Source organism: Calypte anna, chromosome 4A (assembly GCF_003957555.1).
Source record: "Calypte anna isolate BGI_N300 chromosome 4A, bCalAnn1_v1.p, whole genome shotgun sequence".
Classification (NCBI taxonomy): Eukaryota; Metazoa; Chordata; class Aves; order Apodiformes; family Trochilidae; genus Calypte; species Calypte anna.
The window spans coordinates 42927143-42951701 of NC_044248.1; the positions used below are offsets into that span (position 1 = coordinate 42927143).

Sequence of the window (24559 nt, forward strand, 5' to 3'; positions counted from 1 at the left end):
GAAACTGAGGTGAGGGTGTTTCTGAGGTTGTATTTAATGGTGTAAGTCTTTCTTTAACTGAATAACACCATAGCAACAATAGGACCAACACTTGCAAAATGTGATCTTTTGGTGAAGCTCAAAGGACGGCTCATGAGAGATCATTAAATCCCTTCCTTGCTTGGAAGGAAACAAGAGTAACCACTCATTCTCTGCACCTCAGAGGTGAAAAAGGGTGGAGAGGGATATTCTTTTGTCACAGCAGGAACAGAGAGCACAGGAAGGGATTGTGTGCAAGGTAACCTTGGTTCAATCTGACTCTTTCTTTCTTTTAACCCTTTATAGAGTATGGTGGTAAGTGGAAACTGCTCCACTACTTTGCCCAGAACTTCTTTGCACCACTGCTCCCTGTGGCCTATGAAGACAAAGGTGTGTTGTACATTTATGCCATCTCAGATCTTCATGGGGACCACACGCTGACTTTGAGGGTAAGTGGCACCTCCTTTAGCACTCTTGTGTCACTCCTGCAAACATGTGGGAAGCTGAAAGGAGCACATGTTTGCTTTGACAAGTTTCAGTGAGTCCAGGCTCAAACAGAATGAGAAACAATTCTTATCTTTCATCTTCTTAGGGGCAACACCATCCTAAAGGATAGTAGTGTGTACTGCTTCATGGTCCAAGGGATTAACTAGCATGAAATTAACTATTCTGTTAAAATCTTAAAGGGATTGATGGGTAAACAGAACACAGTGTGAAGAGAATGGTTCCTTGATATTTAATAAAACTGTTCTCTGGTGGTTAGAACTGGATTAACTGGTGAAGTTGAGGAGGATGGGGAAGGGATCATAGCATTGCTTGCCAGTGCTCAAACTGCCCAGATTTGAGAAGATCTAGATGATTTTCTGAAACAAAACACTTGTACTTTAACTGCAAGGTCACCTACACAATGCCACCATTTTACAATTGATGCTTTAACTGTTTCCTGATAAATCTATAGGAACTGATCTGGTTTCTTAGGCAGTATTCAGGCTGCTGAATTGTTCTGTAGAACACAGTCTTGCTTTCAAATTTGTTACATTTTGTTGCTGTTGATTATATGGCAGTCAGATCCCAAATTAATTTAGGGGTCATTTTGCACTATGAAGTACAATTCCTGACATAAAAGGTGTCTCATGTGAAAGGACTGGGAAGAATGGAAAGATAGGCCTAGAGGCTGGGAATGACTCACGAGTCATTTTGGAACTATTAGGATGAGTATGTCAGTTCCTAATTCACTGCCCTGTCTGCTGGGCTGCCATAAAATTTCAGATTTATTGGGTTACTTAAATATATTAACATAGAGTATAGAAAGTGGTTGCCATTTCTGGATGGATAGTCAGTGCTTAGAGCAGGACAGCAGTCAATGAAATTGTTTATTTCTGCTCAGAATTGGTGTAGAAGGCCTAAATTCAGATTGTCTTAACTTTAGAGAAGCATTGGCCATAGTGTAGTCCTGATAAATGGTGTGTTTCATGCTTCAGGAATAGCTGAAGCTTAGAATTTTTGAAGTTAGCTAATATTAGTTCCTGACTGCAGACCCCTCTTTGGGTCTAAAATAACCTAATATGTCTGAAGGGAGAGGATGCTGTCATTCTTATTAAGTGCCAATCTTCCAAATTATACACTTTTTATTTAGGATGAAGGCATCTTAATGCATGTGTGACCTCTGGAAAGTATATTTTACTGTATTCATATAACTCCCATAATCCCTTTTAAGATGAAGTAGCTTGCTTCTCTTTAATGATGATTGTGCAGAAGGTCTGGATTACCCAGTTGGGTTACACCAGGTAACACTGAGCAATCTCAAGAAAATCCTTTGTTTGAATTTTTTCAGTCAGGGAGGGGAGGAAAAAGAGTCAACAAGTAAGTCACTTACTAATTCTATTCCCCAGCACTCCCTGGGCAGAAATTGGCAACCCCCTCCTCTCCAGCACCCTGGAGAAAACAAGGTGCAGATCAAGAACAACAGATCCAGACTGACTGAAACTGCCTTCTTGTTAGGTTTCTATAATGATGTAATTATTATGCTGTATCCATTCTTTAAATCTTTGTGGAGTTTCTTGCTAGTTGGGAATCATCTGGTACTGTCTGGAGAAGGTACCTTGTAGTGAGCAACCTTGAAAGCTAGGATGCTGGGTTCTCTTCACAGATGTAGCTTTCATTCCAAGCTTTCTGTGTTCTCTCCACATGCTTGACAGGTTGTTGTGCACACCTGGAGTTCTTTGGAGCCAGTCTGCACCCTTGCCAAAGAAGGTGTGACTGTTAAAGCACAAAGTGCTGTCCCCATCTACAAGGAGTCCATAAATGACTTGCTGGAAAGATGCAGAAGCTGTACCAGGGAAAGCTGTGTTATTACTTTCTGTCTTGTGGGAGAAGGTGAACTGCAGAGTCCTGTGAACCATCACTTCCTTTCATCTCTAAAGGATGCTGTGGGATTAGAAAAGATTCAGCTTAATGTAAGCATCAGTCATGCTTAAATTTTACTCTCTTGGATTTTGCTACCCTTACTGCTTTGAGATGTTTGCCTGCCATGCCATGTCTGATCCCACTGAATGTTCTTTCTCCTTAGCTGGTGCAATTCTAGCTTCCACCTTAAGTTCAAAAGCAGATCTTTTGTGTGTGTGTTTGTGTGTCACTGTATGCATATGTAAACATGAGGAGGGGAGATTTAGATTGGAAATTAGCAAGAAGTTCCTCACCATGATGGTGGTGAGACCCTGGCACAGGTTGCCCAGAGAGGTGGTGGAAGCCCCATCCCTGGAAGTTTTTAAGGCCAGGTTGGATGAGGCTCTGAGCAACCTGGGCTGGTGGGAGGTGGGGTTGGAACTGGATGAGCTTTAGGATCCATTCCAACCCTGACAAGTCTGTGAAATAACACTGGTTTAGTGAGATTTGGTGGTTGGGTTGGTGGTTTGTTTTTGGTTTTTTTTTAATGGATTTTGTGTTTGTTTTGTTTTAAATAGTGCAGTGTCCATCTCATTTGTTCTGACTGTCTTTCACCTGACTGCTGCAGCATTTCTTTTCAGTCTTTTTTATCCCTAGATAGCAAACAGCACCATGGCAGGTGTTTTGGCTTGCAGGCAGTGCTGTGTATCAGTAGTGGGTGATGCTGGTTCAGTTGTGTTACTGTCAGCAGTATTTCCTCCTCAAGGAAAATACATAAATGTTAGGTAAGAACTCAGTTACCCCCAAACTGGGATGGACCTGCATATCATGAAACCAGACTGAACAGCCCCATTGCTAACATACAGTACCACATACTCCTTTTCTCCTACCAATCCCTGCCTTCCAGCCAGGGGTTCTGATTTGCATAGCAGGGATTGTTCCTCAGTATCTGACAAGTGTGTCAGTACTCTGAATAGGCACAAAAAGCATCTGTGTTGTGTAGCACTGTCATTTAGTCTGTTTGCTGCTTTTTCCTAGATTTCCCCCCCTCCTAGCAAGCTTGCTCTGTATACAGAGAGCAAGCAGAGTGTCTGTGTGTGTGTCTGTGTACACACAGAGTTTGTTAAGCCTCACTTTTTAGCATGTAAATCTCACAGCATAATCTTAATCAGTAGCTTGGCAGGACAGGGACCTGTGTGTTCTCACATTTGACTCCCAAACTGCAGCTTTGCTTTTTAGAGCAAACTGAAGAGGGGGTGATGGTAACAGAGAGCTTTAATATCTTTGAATCTGGACCAGTATAATTGCTTTACAAAAGGAAAATGGGACAGATTTTACCCTCTTATCTCTTTCATGGCAGCATGGCAGCCTCCTGAGTACACAAAAGAAAGAAGTCAGCCTGGTTTTTTGTTTTTTTTTTTTTTTCAGCTGGTGGCACAATCTGGAGTCTGAGTCATAGTGGGGGTTTTTTTTTGGGGATGACATCATCAACAGTAAAAGCTCTGCAACTGAAGCATTGGGAAATTTCACTCTTTTTTCCCATGACACTGTTGTCACTGCAATACTAACTAATAAGGCTAGCTAAAAAGGCTAAATCCAAGGTCATTATTTTAAGGAAGTATGAAGCTGTGATTAAAAACATTTATTGTGATTTGTGGGAAGCTGGTGCTTCTGTACTTAGTTACTAGTAAACTGACTAGACTTTGAAATATATCCTAATAGTGCTAATCCAAGCACAGCTCTTCTAATGTTGCTTTTAAAAGCTGTGAAGACTTTAGTGTTTCTGCAGAAAATGTAAAAGTTGTGTGTTTTTCTTAAAAATGAGTGGTTTAAGCAGGGGATGATTTCTGTACTTAACATAATTTGTCTTCTCTTTATATATAGTTGATGGTTATTTGATAATAATTTGATAATAATGATTAAGCATATTTCATTATAGTGAAATATAGAATGGTTTGGGCTGGAAGGGACCTCACAGATCCTCCAGTTCCAACCCCCTGCATGGGCAGGGACATCTCCCAGTAGACCCAAGCTGCTTCAAGCCCCATCCAACCTGACCTTGCCCTGAGGGGCAGCCACAACCTCTCTGGGCAACCTGTTCCAGTTTTTCAGCACCCTCACACTAAAGAATTTCTTCTTCATGTCTAATCCAAATCTCCCCTTTTCTAGCTTAAAACCTTTACACCTTGTCCTGTCACTTGGAAAAAGTCCCTCCCCAGCTTTCTTGCAGGCCACCCTCAGGTACTGGAAGATGCTATAAGGTCTTCCTGGAGGCTCCTCTAGGCTGAATGAGGAGTGCTGCATCAAAATGCATCCTGGTTGTGCTTTAAACCTCCCCAAGATTACCCACAGAGCTGGATGTAAAACATCCCACCTTGTCCTGATCCTTCAGAGTGTGGCTGCCTCCTAAATGTAATACAAAGAACTTGCTGCCACGTTCCATTAAGATGAGGTGACCGCCTGTGTCACTGATTTTTACCATTTTTTGCTTCTGTATATTCCTGTTACTGATGTAACTGGAGAGGGACAGCTACTTTAGGAGTTGTGAATTTATAGGTTGTGTGATTGTGTTGGTCAAGGGACAAATCTTCAACTAGAAAGTACAGGACACCCATCCTAAACAGAGGTCAGATTACCACTAGTTTGGTTATTTTCATAAGAAGATGGCCTTTTTCCACAATCTTTGTTCTGCAGAAAGGCTGTAATAACACTTCTAGTTTTTAAAATAACGTTTGTAGTTTTTGCATGATTGTTACATACAAATCCTTTTGTTCCAGAAGGGGTATCCATAAGAGGATTGCTCAGTGTGTTTTACTGACAGGGAGAGTTCCATTTACTACAGGGAACTGCTTGGGAGAGTCCAGAGCAGAGCCTGCAAGATGCTGAAGGGAGTGGTGAGGAAAGGCTGAGGGAGCTGAGGGGCTCTGCAGCTTGGAGGAGAGGAGAGTGAGGGGTGAGCTCAGTGGTGTTTATAAATATGGAAAGGGTGAGTGCCAGGAGGATGGAGCCAGGATCTTCCCAGTGATGCCCAGTGACAGGACAAGGGGCAGTGGGTGCAAGCTGGAGCATAGGCAGTTCCATAGAAATATGAGGAAGAATTTTTTCCCTGTGAGGGTGAGAGAGCAGAGCAGAGGCTGCCCAGGGAGGTTGTGGAGTCTCCTTCCCTGGAGACATCCAAATCCCACCTGGATGTGTTCTGTGTGACTGCTGGAGGTGACCCTGCTCTGGCAGGGGGTTGGACTCCATCATCTCTCCAGCTCCCTTCCAACCCCTAACACTCTGTGATTTCTGTGTTTTATTTATTTTATTTATTTTTTTTTCCAGGCCTCTGTATCCCAACAAGATGACATTTATGAATTTGTTCTTCAGACCACTGGAATTGCTCCTTTTGTTTCTCTGGATGTAGGGAGCATAAAAGGCAGATTTAGTGATAATGGCTTCCTGATGACTGAAAAGAAAAAAGTGGTTGTATTTTACCCTTGGGAACCCACCAGTGTTCAAGACCTAGAAAAGTCACTAACCTTGACCTCTCTGCTGGACATTGTCTGAGGATGCATCATTTCCTTCTAGATAAGGAGTGAAACAAAGAGAGGAAAAACTTAAGAGGAATTTGAGTAAAGTTGAAGTGATGCACAATTTGAGCTGACTGGAGAACGTGCTGTCTGTTCCTATCATGTGTGGTTTTTAACTGCTGGTTCAATGTAAAGGTACCAACAGCAAACCTGGTGTCTGATCTGTGTGGTGCAATGAAAGTGAGGCTTTCTCAGGTAATGGGAAAAAATATATCCCATGTCTAGAATGGGAGGGGTGAATTGGTGCAAGAGAACCACTCTGAGCTCTCCAGTTCTCATGGGACAAGTTACTGGGTTGTGAATACATCCTAAGACACAGCAGAAATATGCACCTCCAGCCTATGGTTGTTAAAATCCAAACTTTTCCCAGTTTCACTGTGCCATAAAATGGAAGTTCATGTTAGGATACTGGCAAGGGCAGGGAGTGAAGCTGGGACAGACCCCACAAGGATGCCCCCATTTGGAGTACAGACGTATCAGGGGAGCACTGGTCCTACCCTTTGAGATCTGTGCCTGCCTCCTGCAAGGTGGGCTTCCACACAGCCATGAAACCTGGGCTGTCTAGTGAGCCATCAGGCAGATCTGTTTGCCCTTCTGAAAGAGGAATTCAGACTTGTTTTCTTCTCTCTCCTCATGCAACACTGAGCAACAACCTCTAGAGCTCTGCATCTCCCTTTGCCTCTTCCCAGAGGGCTGGGGGTGTAGTCACAAACCTTTTGCTTCTGCTTGGAATCCTGCATGTGTCACAGGATGAGATATGCCTGGCCATGGGAAAAGGAAGAGGTTGACCTAAGGTGAGAAGAGAAAGAAAGGAATACAGAGAAGAAATGGTCATGTGAAGAGGACCACAGAGCTGCAAGTGACTGCTGTTTTGTCCTAGTAGGTGCATAGTGCAGGGGCTGCTGTTCTCACTCCAGACATTGCTGCTTGGCCATTCTCTTAACTCCTGGCATTCCTCATGAGTGGCCTTTTCCTCTACACTTGCCTTCCTGTCCTGCCAGAGAGGAGTTGGCCTGGCTTTGTTTGTCAGGCAAGTTGTGTCATAATTCTGTTATGGGTTTTTTGTTGTGCAAGTTAAAAATATGGACATCAACAAAGGAAAAAACATCTTCACTTTCCATATTTATGTGTACGTTCCCCATAGAAGACACTGTTGGCTCATGATTAGACCTGGTGGCACATTAAACCCCTTAGTCCATACAGAGTAATGGTGCTTCACCTTCTAGTATATTTCTTATTAAGTTGTCTTTAAAAATATTTAGGTGTCCCATAAAAATGTCATCTCACTTTGGCACTTGATACAAAGGAAATCAGCTTGCTTCAGCATGGGGGCTGCCACAGCCATGAATAAAACTTAACATTTAGAATATTCAGACATTGATAAAGGAATTCAAAGGATATCAGAGAGGCATCCTGGGCCAAGGCTACAAGAAAAATCCTCCATTTTTTTCCATGTCCTGGGATCAAAGCAGCAATGGATTCGATCTAAGGTAAGGATAGAAAAATGTGGAGAAAATATGCAATAAGTGAAATTGATAAATCTTGCTGAAGTGCATTAAGAATAGTCTGGTTGATGTCTTTCTCTCACTTTGATGTAGAAATGCCTCTTCCAGCAGCATCTAGATAAAATTTCAAAATGTCAGTTAATAATGTTAAATAAATAAACCTGACAGAATAACTTGTGTCAAAGAAAATCAAGAGGAGGGCTCTCTGTAGGCTGGCGATAGTTGTTCTTTGTGCACCTCAGAACATGAGTGAAGTTTCAGAGATGGAGAGAAGAACTTTTATGGCTTCTTGCAATCCAAACCATGAATTTAGAAAACTGTCACCTTGTTTTAGTGTGTCGTGAATTTTAGGTAAAATCATGAAAGAAACAATCAGGTACATGATTAATCATTGATCAAGTGGCTGTGCATCTAGTTTCTGTCAGCACTCTTATGCAGAAGAGCATTCTTTTATAAAATTTTTTTGCTGTTGCTTTCTGCAGTTACCAGATTGGCATTAAAAGGTTCAGAATATTTTTAATTATTGTTGTTTTTGAAGACCAGGAGCTCCCTGAAGAGAGGGTCCATTCTTTCTCACTGGAAAGCTTTAATAATAAAGGTGATTTTATGAAAGATTAGTAATTGCTTAAGCTCAAAACAGAATTTAATGTGGGAGGTGCAGTTCCATTATTGTTTTAATATCCTTAACATGTTCTTTTGGTTTCTGGGTGTTGGGATAAGTACATCACTACCTTGTGTAACCATTTCCCTCTGTACTTTTGCCATTGTTTACTGTGCTGTACTTGGTTACATTCTTCTGCCTTTGTCACAGATCAGGGTGAAGATAGGAACAGTGCAACAGTGAAGAGACCTTCAGAGGATCCATCACTCCCATCTCCATTCCCATCTGTAGCCATTCCAGTGCTGTTGCAGCTCCCTGAGAGCACTCTGGTACCAGTTTATCTGATGGGCTGGGGACCAGCAGCCAGACATTAGGAAGAGCATTTGGTAAGTGTCATGGTGCTTGTCCTTATTGTCCTTAAATTATTGGTGGCAGCAGTAGAGGGGAATGGCCCTATCAATATTCTTTCAGGGTGCAGCTTTGCAATGTTCTGTCCACAGGATCACTGGGTTTGCTTGTGCTGATGGATCTTGTTTGCCTCTGGGCTCCCTCTGGGGTGTTCCTCACAGATGCTAAAACACAGCATTCACTTCAGCAGGAGCCATGAAAAGTGCCCTTCCAGAGCACAACTTGAGAGCAGGTTTTGGAGGAAAGCTGGATGGCATTGGCTGACTTATCCTAAACCTGGTCTCTGGCAGGGCTTTGGCTCTGACCCAGTTCAGGACCTGCAGGGAGAATGGGATTGTGTCTTTGTTGGTACTTCCTGCCACACAGATAACTTCTTTTGCTCCAGTTTGCTGGAGCACTTCCTTGGAAGCTTTTCCAGATTTTTCTACGTATTTTCCAGGAAGGAAGCACATGTCTGTATCTTAACTCCCTCTCTAAGCAAGTGTTCACAGCTTTCTGTCAGTCTTTGTTGTTACCTGCTGTTTGAATACCTTGGGTCCTGAGCATTTTTTCTGCCTTAGAGGCTCATCTTCTTGTAGCACTGCTACTCCTAGCAGTCCCCCATTTGGTTTTGGACATGTGTAGCAGAGATGGGTGCAGAGGAATAGGCCAGGGAGTTTCTTCTTCTCCACAAATGACAGTTTGGTTTTGTAGCTTAAAAGCCAGGCTTTTAGTTCAAAATCACAGGTTTTAATCCTTACTCTGTGAGGGTAAATTGAGTCATCCAGGAACGTGAGGTTTGATTGTTTAAGGAGATGTCCCAGTCCAGGAGTTGGGTTTACACACCTCTGCCTTCCAGATAGTGAAATGAAAGCCACAATTTAGTTAAATTAGAGTGGAAAAACGGAATTCACATGAAAAATATTGAACCTTTAAATTACTTGGTGGTGTTCCTGCTGATATTGAGCAAAAACCATCTGACTGTAGGAAACAAGACAGTAAAGACCTCTGAACATCAGTTTTGATCATTAGTGTGCATCAAAAGAGAGGTGTCTTGGGTGTGGGCAGCTACAGCCAAGGAAAGCTGGCACAGGATGAAGGGAAATGGCATGCTGAGGGCTGGTCAGGAGAAAGGGAGCTCATCTGGGTGTTTGCCAGGACCTGTTCTTGGGGCTGTCCTTTAGGAAGCTGAGCTTGAGAGTTCTTGTTGGGCTCTGTGATTGCAGAGTGACTCAGTATTGCTCTTCCTTTGCACAGCTTTCTTACTGTGTGGCTGGCTGGGGACCTGCTGACTGGTGAGAGGAATGGCTTTGGTAGAAGTGACACGACCCCTGTGTATTAGAAACAACTGGCCTGGGGATCCAGCCAGGCTGAGGAGTTGTGTCATTTGGAACAGAAACTGTTCTGAGAGAGCTGTCTGGTGGCCTGGTGGGGAAGCATGCCATAGTCAGAGGCAGGAGCTGAAAGTTTCAGTCTTCTTTTCATGCTGGTGAAAACCAAAACTTTTAATTCTGGCCTCTGGTACCTCTTCACAAACATGGAAGGTGGCTTCTTCCAACCTAAACATCCTGTATTTAATGGTCTGTTTGAACTAGTGAGAATACTTTTAAATTGATCTTTTTTATTTCTAAACAAAGAAGGCAGGGAAAGAAAAAAAAAGGAACAGAGCCTCCTAGGTTAAATAGACTAAAACTAAGATGCTGAAAAAAACAGCAGGAGCCAGATTGCCATTTAAAGCACCTGAATACACAGGGCCCAGGGAATACAGAGCTGGAATGCCAAGAGAACACTGTACAAGTACATTAATTAAGCAATGTCAAAGGCACGTGGGTTTTTGTTCTTGTAGATGATACATACAGTAACTGAAAGAAAAGAAGGGCACTGCTACTATTAGGCGCTGGATCTCTGGAAGTAGTTGATGTATTCAGTAATTCAGCTGGATAGAAAATTATTTCACAAGTTGGTTATGTTGTGGTTTGTTTTTTAGTTTGTTTGGGTTTTTTTTTCACTAATCACTGTTTAGTTCATCACAGCAACTCCTGCTCGAAATGTAACAAATCTCAAGGTTTATCTTGATTTGCTTTCTCAGGAGTGACACCCAGGTTATGAAGACTGAGCTGAGCCAAGACTAACACTGTCCATGTCCCATCTTTGTGCCAAGGAAATGGGCCACAGGTGAGTGACAGTGGCACAGTGCTGCTGGGTGCATTTTCAGCATGAAATCCAGTGCCTGTTGTGTGTTCTGTGACAGTCACAGTCTTGGGATTAACATGAGACAAGAAATACTGCTCAGGAACACAGAGGAGTTTCTAGACAGCCCTCAGAACTGCCTCATCAGAGTTTTGCTGAGATGTTAAATATTAAATAGTTGGTTTCAGTGGAAATGATTCTCTGCTGCCATCGTTACAAAAAAGGGACAGTCAGAGGCTTTAGTTACAAAGCTCAGCTGCTCAGCAGTAACTGATGCTCCTGGTCTCCCACCATAAAAGATACTTAACCTTTAACACTGCTTGCAAACCTTTATTTCTTGTCCTACTTGAAAAGCATCTGTTATAAATACCTAAAGGTGATAACTCTTCAATAACTGTTGAAAAGATAAGTAAAATTCAAAGCAAATGTAGACATGGGGTGTCATTTTTGGTTTTTATTATAAAAGTAAAATAAAAATAAGCATTTAAAAAGCATTTTTTAAAGGAACAGATATAAAAAAAACTATTTACAAACAGGAAAATGCCGAACTTGAAAATAATTTTGAATAAGAGACATCAAAATTAAGTTTAAATACATTATTTGAAATATACAAGATTATTTTTTTAGGTTTCTTTTCTGAGTTGTCACTGTTGTGATTAAAGTAATGATTTTCTTTGCAAGCTATTTTATGAGCTTTTTTAAATTCAGCTGTGCTGCAAAACTTATGAAGACAGCAGCCAGAAACTGTATTCTTTGTTTGCCTGTGTCCCTTACCTCTGTTTATTAAGTGAGTTGGTGGTATTACACATTAGCAAAGAATGACTTTTGTCTGTAGAAGAAAATCCTCCCAAGCCACAAAATCTCTTGTCAGTCATTCACAGTGTCCAGTCCTGTGTATCAAAGAGCCCTGGATATTGTGTATGGGTTGTAATTAATCAAATTAAATGTCCCTGAGGAAGGAAGCCATGGCCAAGAGTCCCTGGTGGTTCTGGTTCCTCTGGGTGGTTCCTTCAGCACACTTTTGGCTGTGACTTCACTTCCCTCTGGTCAGGATGACACGAGTGTCATTGTTAATGTTGCATTTGTTCTGCATATTGCTAATTGGCTATTAACTAATTGGCTATGTAATTGGTATGCACTGAGCTTCCATGTCCATAGCCCAGGGTGACTGTGCCAAGTGGTGCTGGGGATTTGCTGCTCAGAGAGTCTGAGTAAGAGAAGCTGAGTTTTTGGAAGGAGGTCTCCACACCACTGTCACAGATGCTTTCATTGTCCTGAAATTTGCTGTTGTAAAGCTCACCTGTGGGGGAGAGAAACAGGAAACTTTCTGTTTGGTGTTGCTTCAGTAATGTTTGCTTTCAGGAAAGCCTAAGGAATGCACACCAAGGAGATAAAAGTTCTTCTCTGGGAAAATAACTTTAGATGGTGTGATAGAAAAAGCTGTGCTAAATATTTTCATTGACCCAAGTGTGGGAGTTGATGCAGTGCTGAGAGATCAGCCCCAGTTGGAGCTTGGAGGGGGATGAGAGGTTTGGTGCTCTGCTGACACTAATGCTGTCACTGCACCAGTCAGGACTTAGCCCAAGTGTTGTAGAAACAGGACAAAACATTCTTTGGCTCTCAGACTGTGTGAGTGTGCAGCTCCAGGATGAGACCCCTGAAACTTCTTCAGGTTATTTCATTTAGAGATTTCTTTTTGAGACACGTCAATTACATGTCAATTTTTAACCATTTTTATCTAGTAAGCAAGCCTCAAGTATGAAGCAGCTGCCATCTGTGCAAGATCTGCAAACAGAGTGCCTGACTGCAAGAGAACTGTACCTGAGCTGCAGGTATGATGTGGCTAAACTGTGACATATATGTTAACATATTGGAGTTCAGCATTATTTTTCTAAATAAGCATCTTAAGCAAAGTAGCCCAGACTGCTGGAGGTTCCCTGTAACCTAAACCACCCCCCATTTCTCTGCCTATAGAACACTGAGGCATTTCAGAGTGCCACACACTGTGGAAGGAGAAATTAAATTCCAATGTGTTACTGTACAAGTGTCTTTTGACTTTTTTCTCCCCTCTTCCATCTGGATTTAGAAAACGAAACCAGAATATTCTTTTTTAAATCCAGATAGGAGAGGGGAGAAAAAAGTCAAAAGGCACTTGTACAGACTTGGGAGATTATTCCCTGGCTTATCTTTTGACATCTATTCCCAGTACATCCAAAGAGTTACCATCAGGAAATGGCAGACATCTGGTTTTAAGGAAAGGGAGCCACTATAATGACAATTGTAATGCAGAGCTGTTGATTCCAGTGGTCCATTCCCCTCCCCTCTTCCAGGCCTAGAAGATGTCTGTGATGACCAAGTCCCACTGCAATAAAACATTTCTGAAACAGGGCAGCAGCTCAGGCATTGGATGTAAGAAACAATGCCTTCTATCAGCAGTGCAGTGTGAGGGGGAAGGGAGAGCTGAAAAAATGTTTTAAAGCAAGCTATTGATGTTTTGCTGCCAATTTTACCTGTCCCTCCATTTGCACAGGTGGGTGGGAGTGAGGATGGGAGAGCTTCTGCTGCATTGTCCTCCTGGTGAGATGGGCTTTCTGAGCTGGACAGTGCTCTCTCAATGACTTCAATGGCTTCTGTGTAATCCATTTGTCTCAGAGCAGCAATCAGCTCTTGAATTGTACCACCAGAAACCTAAGAGAGAGAGGACAGCAGATGCTCACCATCATTCACTCTGTCTGGAACCACAGGTCTGCACTGTCTGACTGTGCAGGAGGACAACACTCTTCTTGTCTCTGTGTTCTTTCTTTACAACTTGTTTCAACCACCTTACCTCATAGTTATCCAGCAGAGTTTTTGATGGAGAAGGGCTCAACCTGAAAGCATTGTTCAGGATGCCAAGACCCAGTTTTTGTGCTAGAGTGGACCAGTTTTTGTCAGGATTGGGTGCTTCCAACAGTCTGTAAAGCTCCATCTTGGAAGTTTCATTGAGGTCTCTCAAACGTCCTGGGAAAGAGAGAACTGTTAGGTTACTGTTATTCATACAAATCCTGCACCAGTTCATTGCTCAGCACAAAGCCAAATTCAAGAGTATCTTGGTGTCCATCAGTCCCAGTCTTTACTCATGTATTACTGTAATACTCAAAATTTACTCCCTTGTATTCTTGTGACTCACTTCTCATCAGGACCATGCTTATTCTGAGAATGAGTGGGTGCCTCTCCTCCCTCCCCAGTTCAGTTACAAGCTATTGCAGGGCAGTGGTTTCTTCATGTGCACTTTCAGTACTCAGTTACTAGAGGGAGAGTGTTAATTCTTCTTTTATAGATGTTACCTTGTGTCAGAAAGTCCTCTGCAATCACTGCTGACTCATAGGGTTTGCCATTTAATATGTCATACACCTAAGGGAATACATTAAAGTCAGTATTTAGCAGGAACCTGGTTAATATCCAATATCTTGACAAGTCTCAAGCACTGTTCTACACAGCCCTCAGTCTATCTGTAAATAGGGAATTTTTTTTTCTGTCTCAGCATCACTATGACTGAAAATACTGTGGAAGACCTGTGCAAAGCTTGAGGGGTAAAAATCTTGATAAGCTGCTTTAGCTGTGTCACCTGGCAAGTGTCCTCTGGTACAGAGGATGTCTCTGCAGTCAAGTGGCAGCAGCAGTGCCTAAGTGAGGAGTTAGTGCCAACAAGTGACCTGAAATAAAGCCTGGGCTGGATTTTCACCTCCCCCACTCCATGCTGACTGCTTGTGCCTTGCACTAACACCAACCCAACTGTGCACACTCAGTGTGCTGAAACATGAACCTTGCTCCCTGATCAGTTTTGGGGTAGGACACAAAAGTGGAGAACGTGCAGCAAAGAAGCCCCACTAGAGAGTGTCCCACTCTCAAGAGAGGCTTTCAAACTCAGGCTGCCCAACCAGATCAGTATTTTTCTGTACTGCAACTATTTCAAGAAGTGCTTGTGTAGTCTTCTAAATGGAGCTTTATTCCAATGCTGTTTCATGAGGGTTTTGTTGTGGCTGAATTAGTTTAATTTTTGGATGACAAATGAGTAGCTTGTCACAGTTGATGCAGTGAAAAGAGTTGGCTGAGAGCACTGAACTATCATTTGTGATTAAAGAAACCAGACCATGTACCTCACAGTTGGCTGCCATATCCAGTGGGGTTGTTCCAGGCACAATTCCTTCATCATCATCTTCATCACCTCTCACATCATCTAGATCAAACAAGGGCTCGAAGTTCTCAACATGAGGATTGGCACCTGGCAAACAAGTGTGCAGAAACATTCCTAAGGCTTCAAGTTGCTTTTCAACAATACCTAACATAAAATATAATTTAGCTGGAGTAGCTAAATTAGAAGATTTGCCACTCAGAACTTTGCAGACATATTTTAAGTCAGCAAATAACATTATTAACTAAAGCTGAATGCTGTGACATCTCTGTACAATGCAACTGACCATCATAAAGAGGGGAAAAAAATGACAAGCAGAGTGTCAAGGCCCAAAGAGTGAGCTATGGCTACAGAAACTGACTTCCAGTTCCATTTCTGGCTCACACAGTGCATAGCATCTAAGTGGTGAAGTCATTATCTGGGGCTTCTTTTTACAGTGTGACTCTGACTATTATTAAAAGACCAAGCACACAGAGCAATGGGAGGCCTGGATTTCTGCTTCAAAGGAGAAATCAGTTTTAGGTGTCTAAATAAAAATGAAAAAAATGGTCCAATAAGTATTCAGAACTAATTCTTCCATGGCAATATGAAGCAGGAGATAATAACAAGCTCATGTTTCAGTGACTTGGGTTTGGTTGTTCTTAAAGCAGTTCAACAACAATTACCCCAACTGTATAGTGAGGTCTATTCTTTGCTTCTTCAGCTATAAAAACTACACAGAAAATACTCAAAAAACTGCCAAGAGTGCTAACATAATTTGCTTTTTTAGCCATTAGATGGTGCTAGAGCATAATACAGCATTTAAACTTAGGTCTTCTCTGAGGAAAACCAATCCTCCTTGTTTTTAACATCCATTTCTTCTGCTCATCAAGCAAGTTCACTGGCACCTTCTTTTCTGCTTGGACCTTTTTAACCTAAACTGTCCCTGTGAAAGAAAACTGTCCAGCAATTGTCCCATTCCATACCTGCTGCTTTGAGAACTGCTGCCAGTTTTGTAGAGCCCCTTCCAGCTGCTATGTGAAGTGGGGTTGTCCCATCATATGTAGTGCTGTCCACATCTGCATCACCCTGGTTTTATTGAACAACAAAAAGGAAAGTGCTAAGTGTCTACACAATGCAGCTGCAGACTCACATCTGTATAAACATTGCTTCTGTGCAAAAAAAATAAATAACAAAGCACCACTCCATGCTTGTTTGCATAAAAACTCTTGTCATTGTCTGCAAAGAAGGAATTGCAAAGTAATGACAACCATCTGCCCAGGAACAGATGGTGGTTTGGTTGTATCCCCCAGGGTTGGAGCAGGAGGCACAGCATATAAACCCAAATAGGTCAGGTAGAGAAAAGCCACTCTGCATCCCATGTAACTGCTCTGCCATCTGCTTGCCCACACTCTCAGAACTGGGGTGCACAGAAGTTTGCCAGGTTGGCTGCACAGCCACCAAATGAGAGGGGAAAAAAATGCAACATCCTGGCATCAAGGTGTTGAAGGGAGCTGAGAGAAATACTTCTAGATGTATCCAGCTATCTCATTCTGCACAATAACCAGTGGATTGTTGGGGAGATTGCCAGGGTTCCTCAGTGCACATTACACTTTTGTGTCAGGGACACAAACTGTAAATTCCTCAAGTTGGACAAAAGTTTCACCAGCAATACTGAACAAGGAATAGTGAACACCATCAGTAATAATTTTACCATTACACCAATTGAAGTAATTAAGCCAATAACCAGGAACAACCTCTGAAGCACCTCAGAAGTTTCAAGACTTTCTAAATATGTGAAATATGTGAGAAAGAAAATCTGCCCTTACCTCCAGCAAAAGGCAGCCTGCCAAAGGGATGTTCTCCTGCTCCACAGCTAAATGCAGTGCAGTTCGTCCAGATTTTTGTTCCTGAGCATTGACACTGACTCCAGCAGCAATCAGCTGTTTCAGGCAGGACATGCTGTTTGCCAGCACCACCATGTGAATTGCACTGAGACCTACACAAAACCAAAGCCATCCATCATGTCCATTAATATATGGAAAATACAGAAGTGTCAGCATGATGAGTTTTCAAGTGGCTGCATCTATGAGGACTGTGAAATGAGAGTTCTGTATTGGAAGTGACATTTTTACCCACTTATACACTAAATATGGTATTAATGACAATGGTCATCATGCCTTAATTCTAACCAGTTGTGTTACTGATGGGGAGACAAAACCATGCTTTAAAAACAAACAAAACCAAAACAGATTAAAAGGTGGAAAGGAGAGAAGCCTTCAAAAGAAAATCTGCATCTTGGTATCAAACAAGTAGGACTGGCTTCATCTGCTACAGAGCACCTCTCCTAGAAACAGTCTGGGGAATAATTGCTATAGCATCATCCTCCTGTAAGGTCACACTGCCATATCACCTCAAGACTGCCTGCACCAGCTTAAAAAGAGAATAATGTATTGAAAAAACAATCAAACACCTACCCTGAACCAACCCAACAACAACAAATCCTGTAAGGAACTTCACAGATTTTTTTGAAATTATAACCACTCTTTACCAACTAGTAAGTCACAAACTACCAGATAGGAAACTCTAAAATAGTTGAGAAAGTGGTTTTGAGAGAATTTCATTCACTAGAAAGGAAGAAACATTTTCTTCTGTAAGGATCTTCTTAAAAAGCAGTGGTTGCATGAGGCATTTCAGGAGGAACACAGTGCTTGAAGTTTTGTGAGATTCAACAGAATATACAGTAACAAAAATTCAAATCCAGTCTCTGTCACTTTGCCATTACCATGTCCCCTATAACCAGAAAACCTCTCTGACTGCTGGCACATGGAGGCCAAGGACAGCACACACAGAACAGGGAAAGATCACAGAATGGGTTGGGTTGGAAGGGACCTTAAAGCTCACCCAGTCCCAACCCCCTGCATGGGCAGGGACACCTCCTACCAGCCCAGGGTGCTCCAAGCTCCATCCAACCTTGGACACTGCCAGGGATGGGGCAGCCACAGCTTCCCCGGGAACAGGGGCTCACCACCCTCAAGATGCTATTCCCAAGGTCTGTATCTGCCTGAGTAGAAACACTGAGTTGTCAGGAATTGTGGATTGCTTGTCTGGTAGGTAAGCATAAAATAAAGGCATCATTCCATACCTTCCCCATTGAAAAGATTGACCATTGGAGAGATCTTCTTATGCCTGAGGAGCAGACTCAGTATCCTGTCATCTCCTTCAGCAGCAGCTAAATGTAGGACAGAATTACCATGGCGATCCAGCAGGCTGACATCTGCTCCAGCCTTCAGCAGCTCTTCTACCACCTCTGCCTGCTTTGTGATCACTGCCAGGTGTAAGGGTGTCTGGAAGTAACAAACAAGCATGAGAAGATAAGCAACAGCTACCACAACTTGTACAGAAGCCTCTTAAGCCCATAAAAGCTCCAAGCATGAGAAGATGTTACTCCACTCCAAAGCCAACAGCAATGAGAAGTCTGCATACATGGACTTTTTCTTTCCTACTGCATCCTACAAACAACAGGATTTCAACTTGCTGCAAGTAAAAGCTGCCTTGCCAGTGTCAGCAGTCAGACTTGGAGAGGAACAAAAGATGTGAGCTGCTCTACAAGCTATTTTTGCACTGCAAGAGACTCAGGAAACAGAAAAACTCCTGTGCCCCTGCTTCCCAGCCCACAGCCAAGCTCATGCCACAAAGGGAGTACATGTGCTTTCCAGAGCCTTTGGCACTGAGCTGTGCTCTAATTTTGCCCAGGAATTATGGAGTTTTGCAGCCGTGGGCTTAGGATTTCCTTGCCCCCTCTCAAAAATAACTGCACAGAAAAGCAGCAAATCTTGCTGTTCTCTGCGTGTGTGGCACTGCAGTGATGCAGCACATGCCTAGCTAGCTGGTTCTATTGGCATGTTCTCCAGATTTGTGCAAAAACACCTGCAGCAGCACCCAGAGGCCATCAGGCCAAGAGGTTTTCAGTATTTCCAAAGGTTGGTAGTATTCTACATTCCTGACAGTCTTGCCAGTGAGCAGCATCAAGTAGAACGTGCTCAGAAACGCAGGTATTTGAACAGCAAAACATTCCAGTGAGCTTTGGGGAGTGATATTTTCAGTGCCAAAATAACCTAAAAATTGCACAAGATTCCATCTCCGTGTCCTGATCCTTGGATTAACAGAAGACTATAAAAAAGACTAATTCTAGCTCTGCACAGTCAGGTTGTGTTGGTCAACAGATTTGCAATTAAAATTGCTGAATCTATAGGGTAAATGTCTGATTCAGCTTTCAGAGTATCTGTACAAAAGGAAAAGTCTACCTCAAGCCTACATTCCCTCTCACCACTGGCTGGAGGCTTAAGTAGAAGGTAGGAATAGCTGTAGGTGTCCTGGTAGTTAGACATTTGTTTCTTGTGTGGAGCACAGCTTTGGTTCCTGTTTGTATTAAACAGAGGGCACAGAATTCCATTCAGAATTTTCTGCTTCCTTTCATCAGCCTCTACATTTCCAACTTGTTTTATATCAGCATAACAATAAAATGCAACAGGCAAAAAAAAGTCCAGCCCTCTGGGACCATCTGTGTAGAATAAACCCTTGCTGTTCACAGCAAAAGAAAAGGCACAAATGTCAGAGTGCTGCTGTGGAACATCCAGCTGGTAACCTTTGGGACAACAGAATGATGCACAGAGTTGAAAAGTTCCTCTTTTGCAGGCAGATTTCCATAGCTCTTTTTAAAGCTTACATTACAACACACAAAGCTCAGGCTCTGGCATGGATGAAGCAGAGGAGACAGAGCTGGGTCTGGCAGAATTCTTTTCCTCCTAGGGACAAGGGGGATAGGGTTTCTCCTCTTTAGCTATGATGTGACTCTAAAAATGAAAGAGCAATCTTGGTGCACACGTGATGGGCACAAATACCATCAGGGCTATAGGAAGGGCACAGTTTGTTACAGCTTCCACAGATGACTGATGAAACAGCAACTGACTCATGATCCTGAGTTATCCTACATCAGAAAGGTCAAAAGAGCCCAGAGCTGACACACTCTAATCTGTACTGCTGGCTTCATAACAGAGAAGCCAAATAATGAAGACATGAACTGGAGAATTCCATATTTTTGGCCTGTTCTATGAATAATCTCTGAAGATGTTTCTGTTAACATCAATGGGAGCTGTGAACTAAACCAGTGAAAAGATGCTCTTGCCCCTTACATTACATCACTGTGTTTCTAAACTCATCACAGTCTGATCTGGGCTCATCATAACAAAGAGAAGAAAAATAAAAATAAATGCAATTTCTTTTTTGCTGGCTGAGCAATCAACAAAACTCATAGCACCACAGCTGAGTACCTGATAAAGGTCATTCCTCATGTTAATGATGTCATTATAATTCAAATCAGGCATCACTTCCAAGAGGTTTTTCACCAGCTCAGTGTGAAGGTGGATAATTGCTAAATGAAGAACACTGAAACAAAAAAAACAGATTAAAAAAATCAAACTATTTTCAAATTTATTAAGAAAAAAAAGGAGAGAAAAGAAGAGGAAAGGGAAAGGGAAAGGGAAAGGGAAAGGGAAAGGAAAAGGAAAAGGAAAAGGAAAAGGAAAAGGAAAAGGAAAAAGAAAAGGAAAAGGAAAAGGAAAAGGAAAAGGAAAAGAAAGAAACTTGTAGACCTGGCTGAATTTTAACTGAAATAAACACTTGACTCTGAGAGGCCATGATTTCAGCACTAAATATCAGCACCTAAATTGAACCCCAACATTAAGAAGAGCTGCTCAGAAGGCAACTTGTGTTACTGTGTGTAACACAATCACAAAAGCAGACTCAGGATGTTTTTTGCTGGTCCTAAGCATAACTTAATTACTAGTCTAATAAATACAAACTCTGCAGCAGGAAAGAATTGTTTAGAACATGTCTGAAATCCCCAGGGTTCTTTGCTCTTTTGTTTTTTTCAAAATTTGAATTCTGCAGCACATGAACACCTTTAACTGTCAGAGCCTTCCTCCAAAATTTCCACAGGCCTCTCTGCAAGCAAAGCTGGGTTTCCCTTGGGGGTTTCCCCAGCTGTGTGGGTTTTGCTTTTCTTAGTTCTCAAACAGAAAAATGAGTGAGGACTCAGGCCCAGTGAGTCACAGCCACAGGATTTGCAGCAGCAGCCCAAGAGGGCAAAGGAAAAACCTGTTTTGGGACATGAGGGACTGCATAACAAGACACTTCACCACTTCTCCCAGGTTAATGAAATGGCTCCTCTCCTTTCCCCTGCTCCTCTCCTGAGCCAGGTCCTTCACCACCAGCCTGAGTGGCTGTACTTGTACAAAAAACCCCCAAAACCCAACAGAAACCAACTCCCAGGAAAAAAAGCAGGCTGTGAATCCCAGCACCCCTAACACCAACCAGAGCTGGAGTTGTCCTGGTTCTTTGAGAGTTCACTTCAAAATCTCCCCCTTTGTTTTGAGGCAAATCTTGCCAAGCTCTTCCTGAACAGATGCTGGCAAATTTCTGAGCTCATCTTTTGAGCAGCTTGCTGCTGACACACAGCATCAGCAGAGCACACATCGTGTGTGTTATGCTGCTCTACAAATACCTGAACAGGCTCAGATCTACACTTTGATCAGGAAAATAAAAAGAAGTTTCTTGCCTTTTGGGGAAGCATAGAGTCATCTTGAAATTGTGACCAAGTGCATTCAAAACCAGAAGATGCATTAAAAAGGGGAAAAATAGGAAAGCAAAGCAAGTGGCTATCTCTGATTTTGCAGTCCTTTTATCAGTCATCTGAAACCTATTTTCACTGAAAGCAGAGCCTCTCAGTGAGTAATAAACCACTGGGAAACTGTCTCAATTTTCCACTCAGCTGGACACATTAAGGCTTCTGTGGCTTCTCCTGTATGCAATACTGCAATTTACAGAAACATAGGGGATTGCACAGGAGCTGCCAGCTGACAAGTAACAATGGGATTAGTTTGCTTATTCAAGAGATTATACTGACAGGTTTTCAGAGCCACTTTTGCTGAATTTTCTTTTAGGTAACTACTCATCATCATTTTCTCACTGTATTTCCCTCTCCACATCCCATAGAACCCACAGAGCTGTAGAGGAACAGAATGGATTTCTGCTCCAGCTCAGGTTACTGAAGGACTGATAAGCAAAGGAGAAGCAAAGAGAAGTCTGCCACAGACATGCTTGCAATACCTTGGAAGACAAAAGTACAGTACAGATGAAAGCAGGAGCAAAATATTGTCCTCTGGGAAGAGCTTGGTGTTGGTGGGAAAAAAGCAGCATGGACTCTCCCCAGCTACTGGTTTTGTGTCTGCCAGTGGGCCTGTAACTTGCAGCTTCCTCTACAAACTTCAGGACTGACACAGAATAAAGAACAGGGCACTCTCCTCCAGTACAAAGCCAAGGTTCCCCATCAATGGTGAGTCATGAAACAAGCACAGCACCTCGTGCTCAGTCAAGATTTTAAGTAAAAAAAAGGCAAACAAACTCACACCAAGCTCAGTGACCTGGTAACCCTCTGATAGGTACCCAATCAATAAACTAGGCACTGAATCACTGAACTTTGTGGGGTGAAAGGCTTTTCTGCAAATGCAACAAAGTTCTAATGCAACCAAGAAAGCAGTCTGTTTGTCTATCCATCTGTCTGTCCATCCATTCATCCATCTATCTGTCCCTCTATCTATCTATCTATCTATCTATCCATATCTACCCATCCCATCCATCCCTCCATCCCATCTATTTAAATTGCTGCCCCAAACAGCACAAAGGAGAGTATTTCTTTGACAGGAGCAGTGCTGTAAGCTATGGTCAGCACTTTTAGGGGACTGGATGAGTTGGCTGCACCATCCTGCCACCCAAGCCATGACTGTGAGCCCAGTGAGTGCAGCCCAACTTACTTGTCCCCATTATCATCCTGGACAGCAGTGAGGTGGCGCTGAACCGCCAGCAGCATCTTCACATCTCCAGTTGCAGCATAATCAAAGAGAGCATTGCAGTGGCGCCTGGCAAGCTGCATGGCCTTCTGCAGGAACAGCCCATCTGCAACACAAAGTTTTGTCTTCATCAGGTTGGTTGTTTCCCTTGCAACACCACCTTTTCTTTTTTTTTTTTTGACAGGCTGCCAAAGAAATAGGAATGTGGTTGGCCGAGTGCTATTTACAGATTCACCAAGACAGGCAGCTCCTGAGAGGTAAGGACAGAGGGAATGTTCCCTTGGGAGAAACATAATGTGCATGCTGAGCTTTCAGGCAGCAGGAATCCTGGGAACAGTCAAACTCTGGAAACTGCCTCTCATTTGAGTGGGACTGAACTACCTGCATTGATGTGCACTTGTGTGTGATGGGATAAAAGGAGAAGGAACTTGGATTTGCTTAGATACAAACAACATCTAAGGACTCTTCTCCATGCAGCACTTTAAAGACCCTCCCATGGAGTTCAGAGTATAGTTTAGACTTGACCTGTCAAATATTGCACATGAACTCACAGAAAAGCTATGCCATGAATGCAGGGCTTTGTGTCTCCTCTCTGACTTGAGCCATGCAGTCTCTCCTGCTTTACAGGAGCAGCACAGAGAGTCTGTTCACCTGTTTAAAACATTTCAGTGTATATAAGTGTATATAAGACTTACTATTTCTAACATCTTGATATAAGAGCTATAAAATGTACAACCACTAAGTTTTCAAAAAGCTGCATTTGTCACAGTGCAGAGGCAAAAGGGAGAAAGGGGAGGAAAGAAACTAATCTGGAGAAAAAAGTCACTCTAGCTGCTTTGTCACAATACCTTTGTGGTTTTGTATCAACAAGAAGCTAGCAAAAATGCAACATGAACTTTCAAACCACAGTCATCTTTCTGGGAAGCAGTATCATCTGAAACCAGCCTCTATTTTGAAAAGTTTCCTGTTTCTACAAAACCTTGTAGGGTTAGAATTTACTAACAGCAAACCAGTACAACAGACTTTGTCATTTAGAGCACGCATAGGGAGAGAATAACCCAGGATCTCCAGCTACACAAACCCAGACAAAAACTGGGTTAGAAATGTATCCATGAACATGTAGCATCTGTGAGCCACAGATTGACTCAGCTACCCATGAACCTTACTGTTTGTTCCAGCCAATACATCAGCTATGGTGGTTTCTATACTATATGCCCAGGCTGATACACTTATTTTTACTCTTTACCTCTTAACACTAAATATATAGCATTAAACAGATGTTATGTTCAGAAGATATACCCAGGGTTAAATGTTGTTAAGCAGTTCAGTGTTTTCTCATTATGGACATCTACAAAGTCAAAAAAACTGGATGCAGAACCTCCCTGGTTTCTCATATCAAGCATACAGAAAAGATTCCCTGCAAAATACTGCAAGATAGCATCTTTTAGTTTAATACTCAAATGTTCTTCTTTGCTGCAGTGGCCACTTTATGAAGCCTGTCTGCATTTATTCTTCATACAATCTGGAGCTTGGAATTGGTTCTTTCCATGCCATTGTAATAGCTAAAGAAAGTCCACTTCTTGCCTACAATTCTTCTGTCATTTTCTGGTCATTCTTTAGAAACCAGGTCAAAAATTCAGGCCCTTCCTTGACAACTGCTAAGCAGACAGTATTTTTTCTTCACATACCAATATTTCTTCACATATCATATCATATCATATCATATATAACATATGTCTTCACATATTAGAAAACCATATTTTGCTCTCCAAATCAGTCATGGGATTTATCACAGCCAGAACTGCCAACAGCCAGTGTTTCAGCTTTCCTTAGAAGCA

General features: G+C 42.4%; 2 protein-coding genes and 1 long non-coding RNA gene across 6 annotated transcripts in view; 2 read left to right on the top strand and 1 right to left on the bottom strand.

The window, feature by feature from the left end:
• Window positions 1–6935, top strand: part of MANBA (mannosidase beta) — a 42457-nt gene extending 35522 nt beyond the window's left edge. Inside the window, exons 15-18 of the mRNA XM_030449752.1 lie at window positions 325–467; window positions 2217–2474; window positions 5728–6170; window positions 6856–6935. Of these exons, the coding sequence (XP_030305612.1) occupies window positions 325–467; window positions 2217–2474; window positions 5728–5952 (626 nt within the window). The 3' untranslated portion in view covers window positions 5953–6170; window positions 6856–6935. The remainder of the gene's footprint in view (window positions 1–324; window positions 468–2216; window positions 2475–5727; window positions 6171–6855) is intronic.
• A 1449-nt stretch (window positions 6936–8384) lies between these two features.
• On the top strand, window positions 8385–12465 carry LOC115598248. The gene is made up of 3 exons (XR_003987525.1): window positions 8385–8467; window positions 10558–10643; window positions 12401–12465. It is a non-coding gene; the product is annotated as an uncharacterized LOC115598248 (long non-coding RNA).
• The window catches only part of NFKB1 (nuclear factor kappa B subunit 1), a 52467-nt gene continuing 39153 nt past the window's right edge, over window positions 11246–24559 (bottom strand). For all 4 annotated transcript variants that reach the window (XM_030449809.1, XM_030449808.1, XM_030449812.1 and 1 more), the window contains 10 exons: window positions 22686–22827; window positions 20145–20259; window positions 17957–18158; window positions 16641–16810; window positions 15798–15900; window positions 14798–14922; window positions 13985–14051; window positions 13486–13658; window positions 13169–13346; window positions 11246–11958 (listed from right to left, as the gene is read on the bottom strand). In XM_030449809.1, the coding sequence (XP_030305669.1) occupies window positions 11771–11958; window positions 13169–13346; window positions 13486–13658; window positions 13985–14051; window positions 14798–14922; window positions 15798–15900; window positions 16641–16810; window positions 17957–18158; window positions 20145–20259; window positions 22686–22827 (1463 nt within the window). In that variant the 3' untranslated portion in view covers window positions 11246–11770. The remainder of the gene's footprint in view (window positions 11959–13168; window positions 13347–13485; window positions 13659–13984; window positions 14052–14797; window positions 14923–15797; window positions 15901–16640; window positions 16811–17956; window positions 18159–20144; window positions 20260–22685; window positions 22828–24559) is intronic.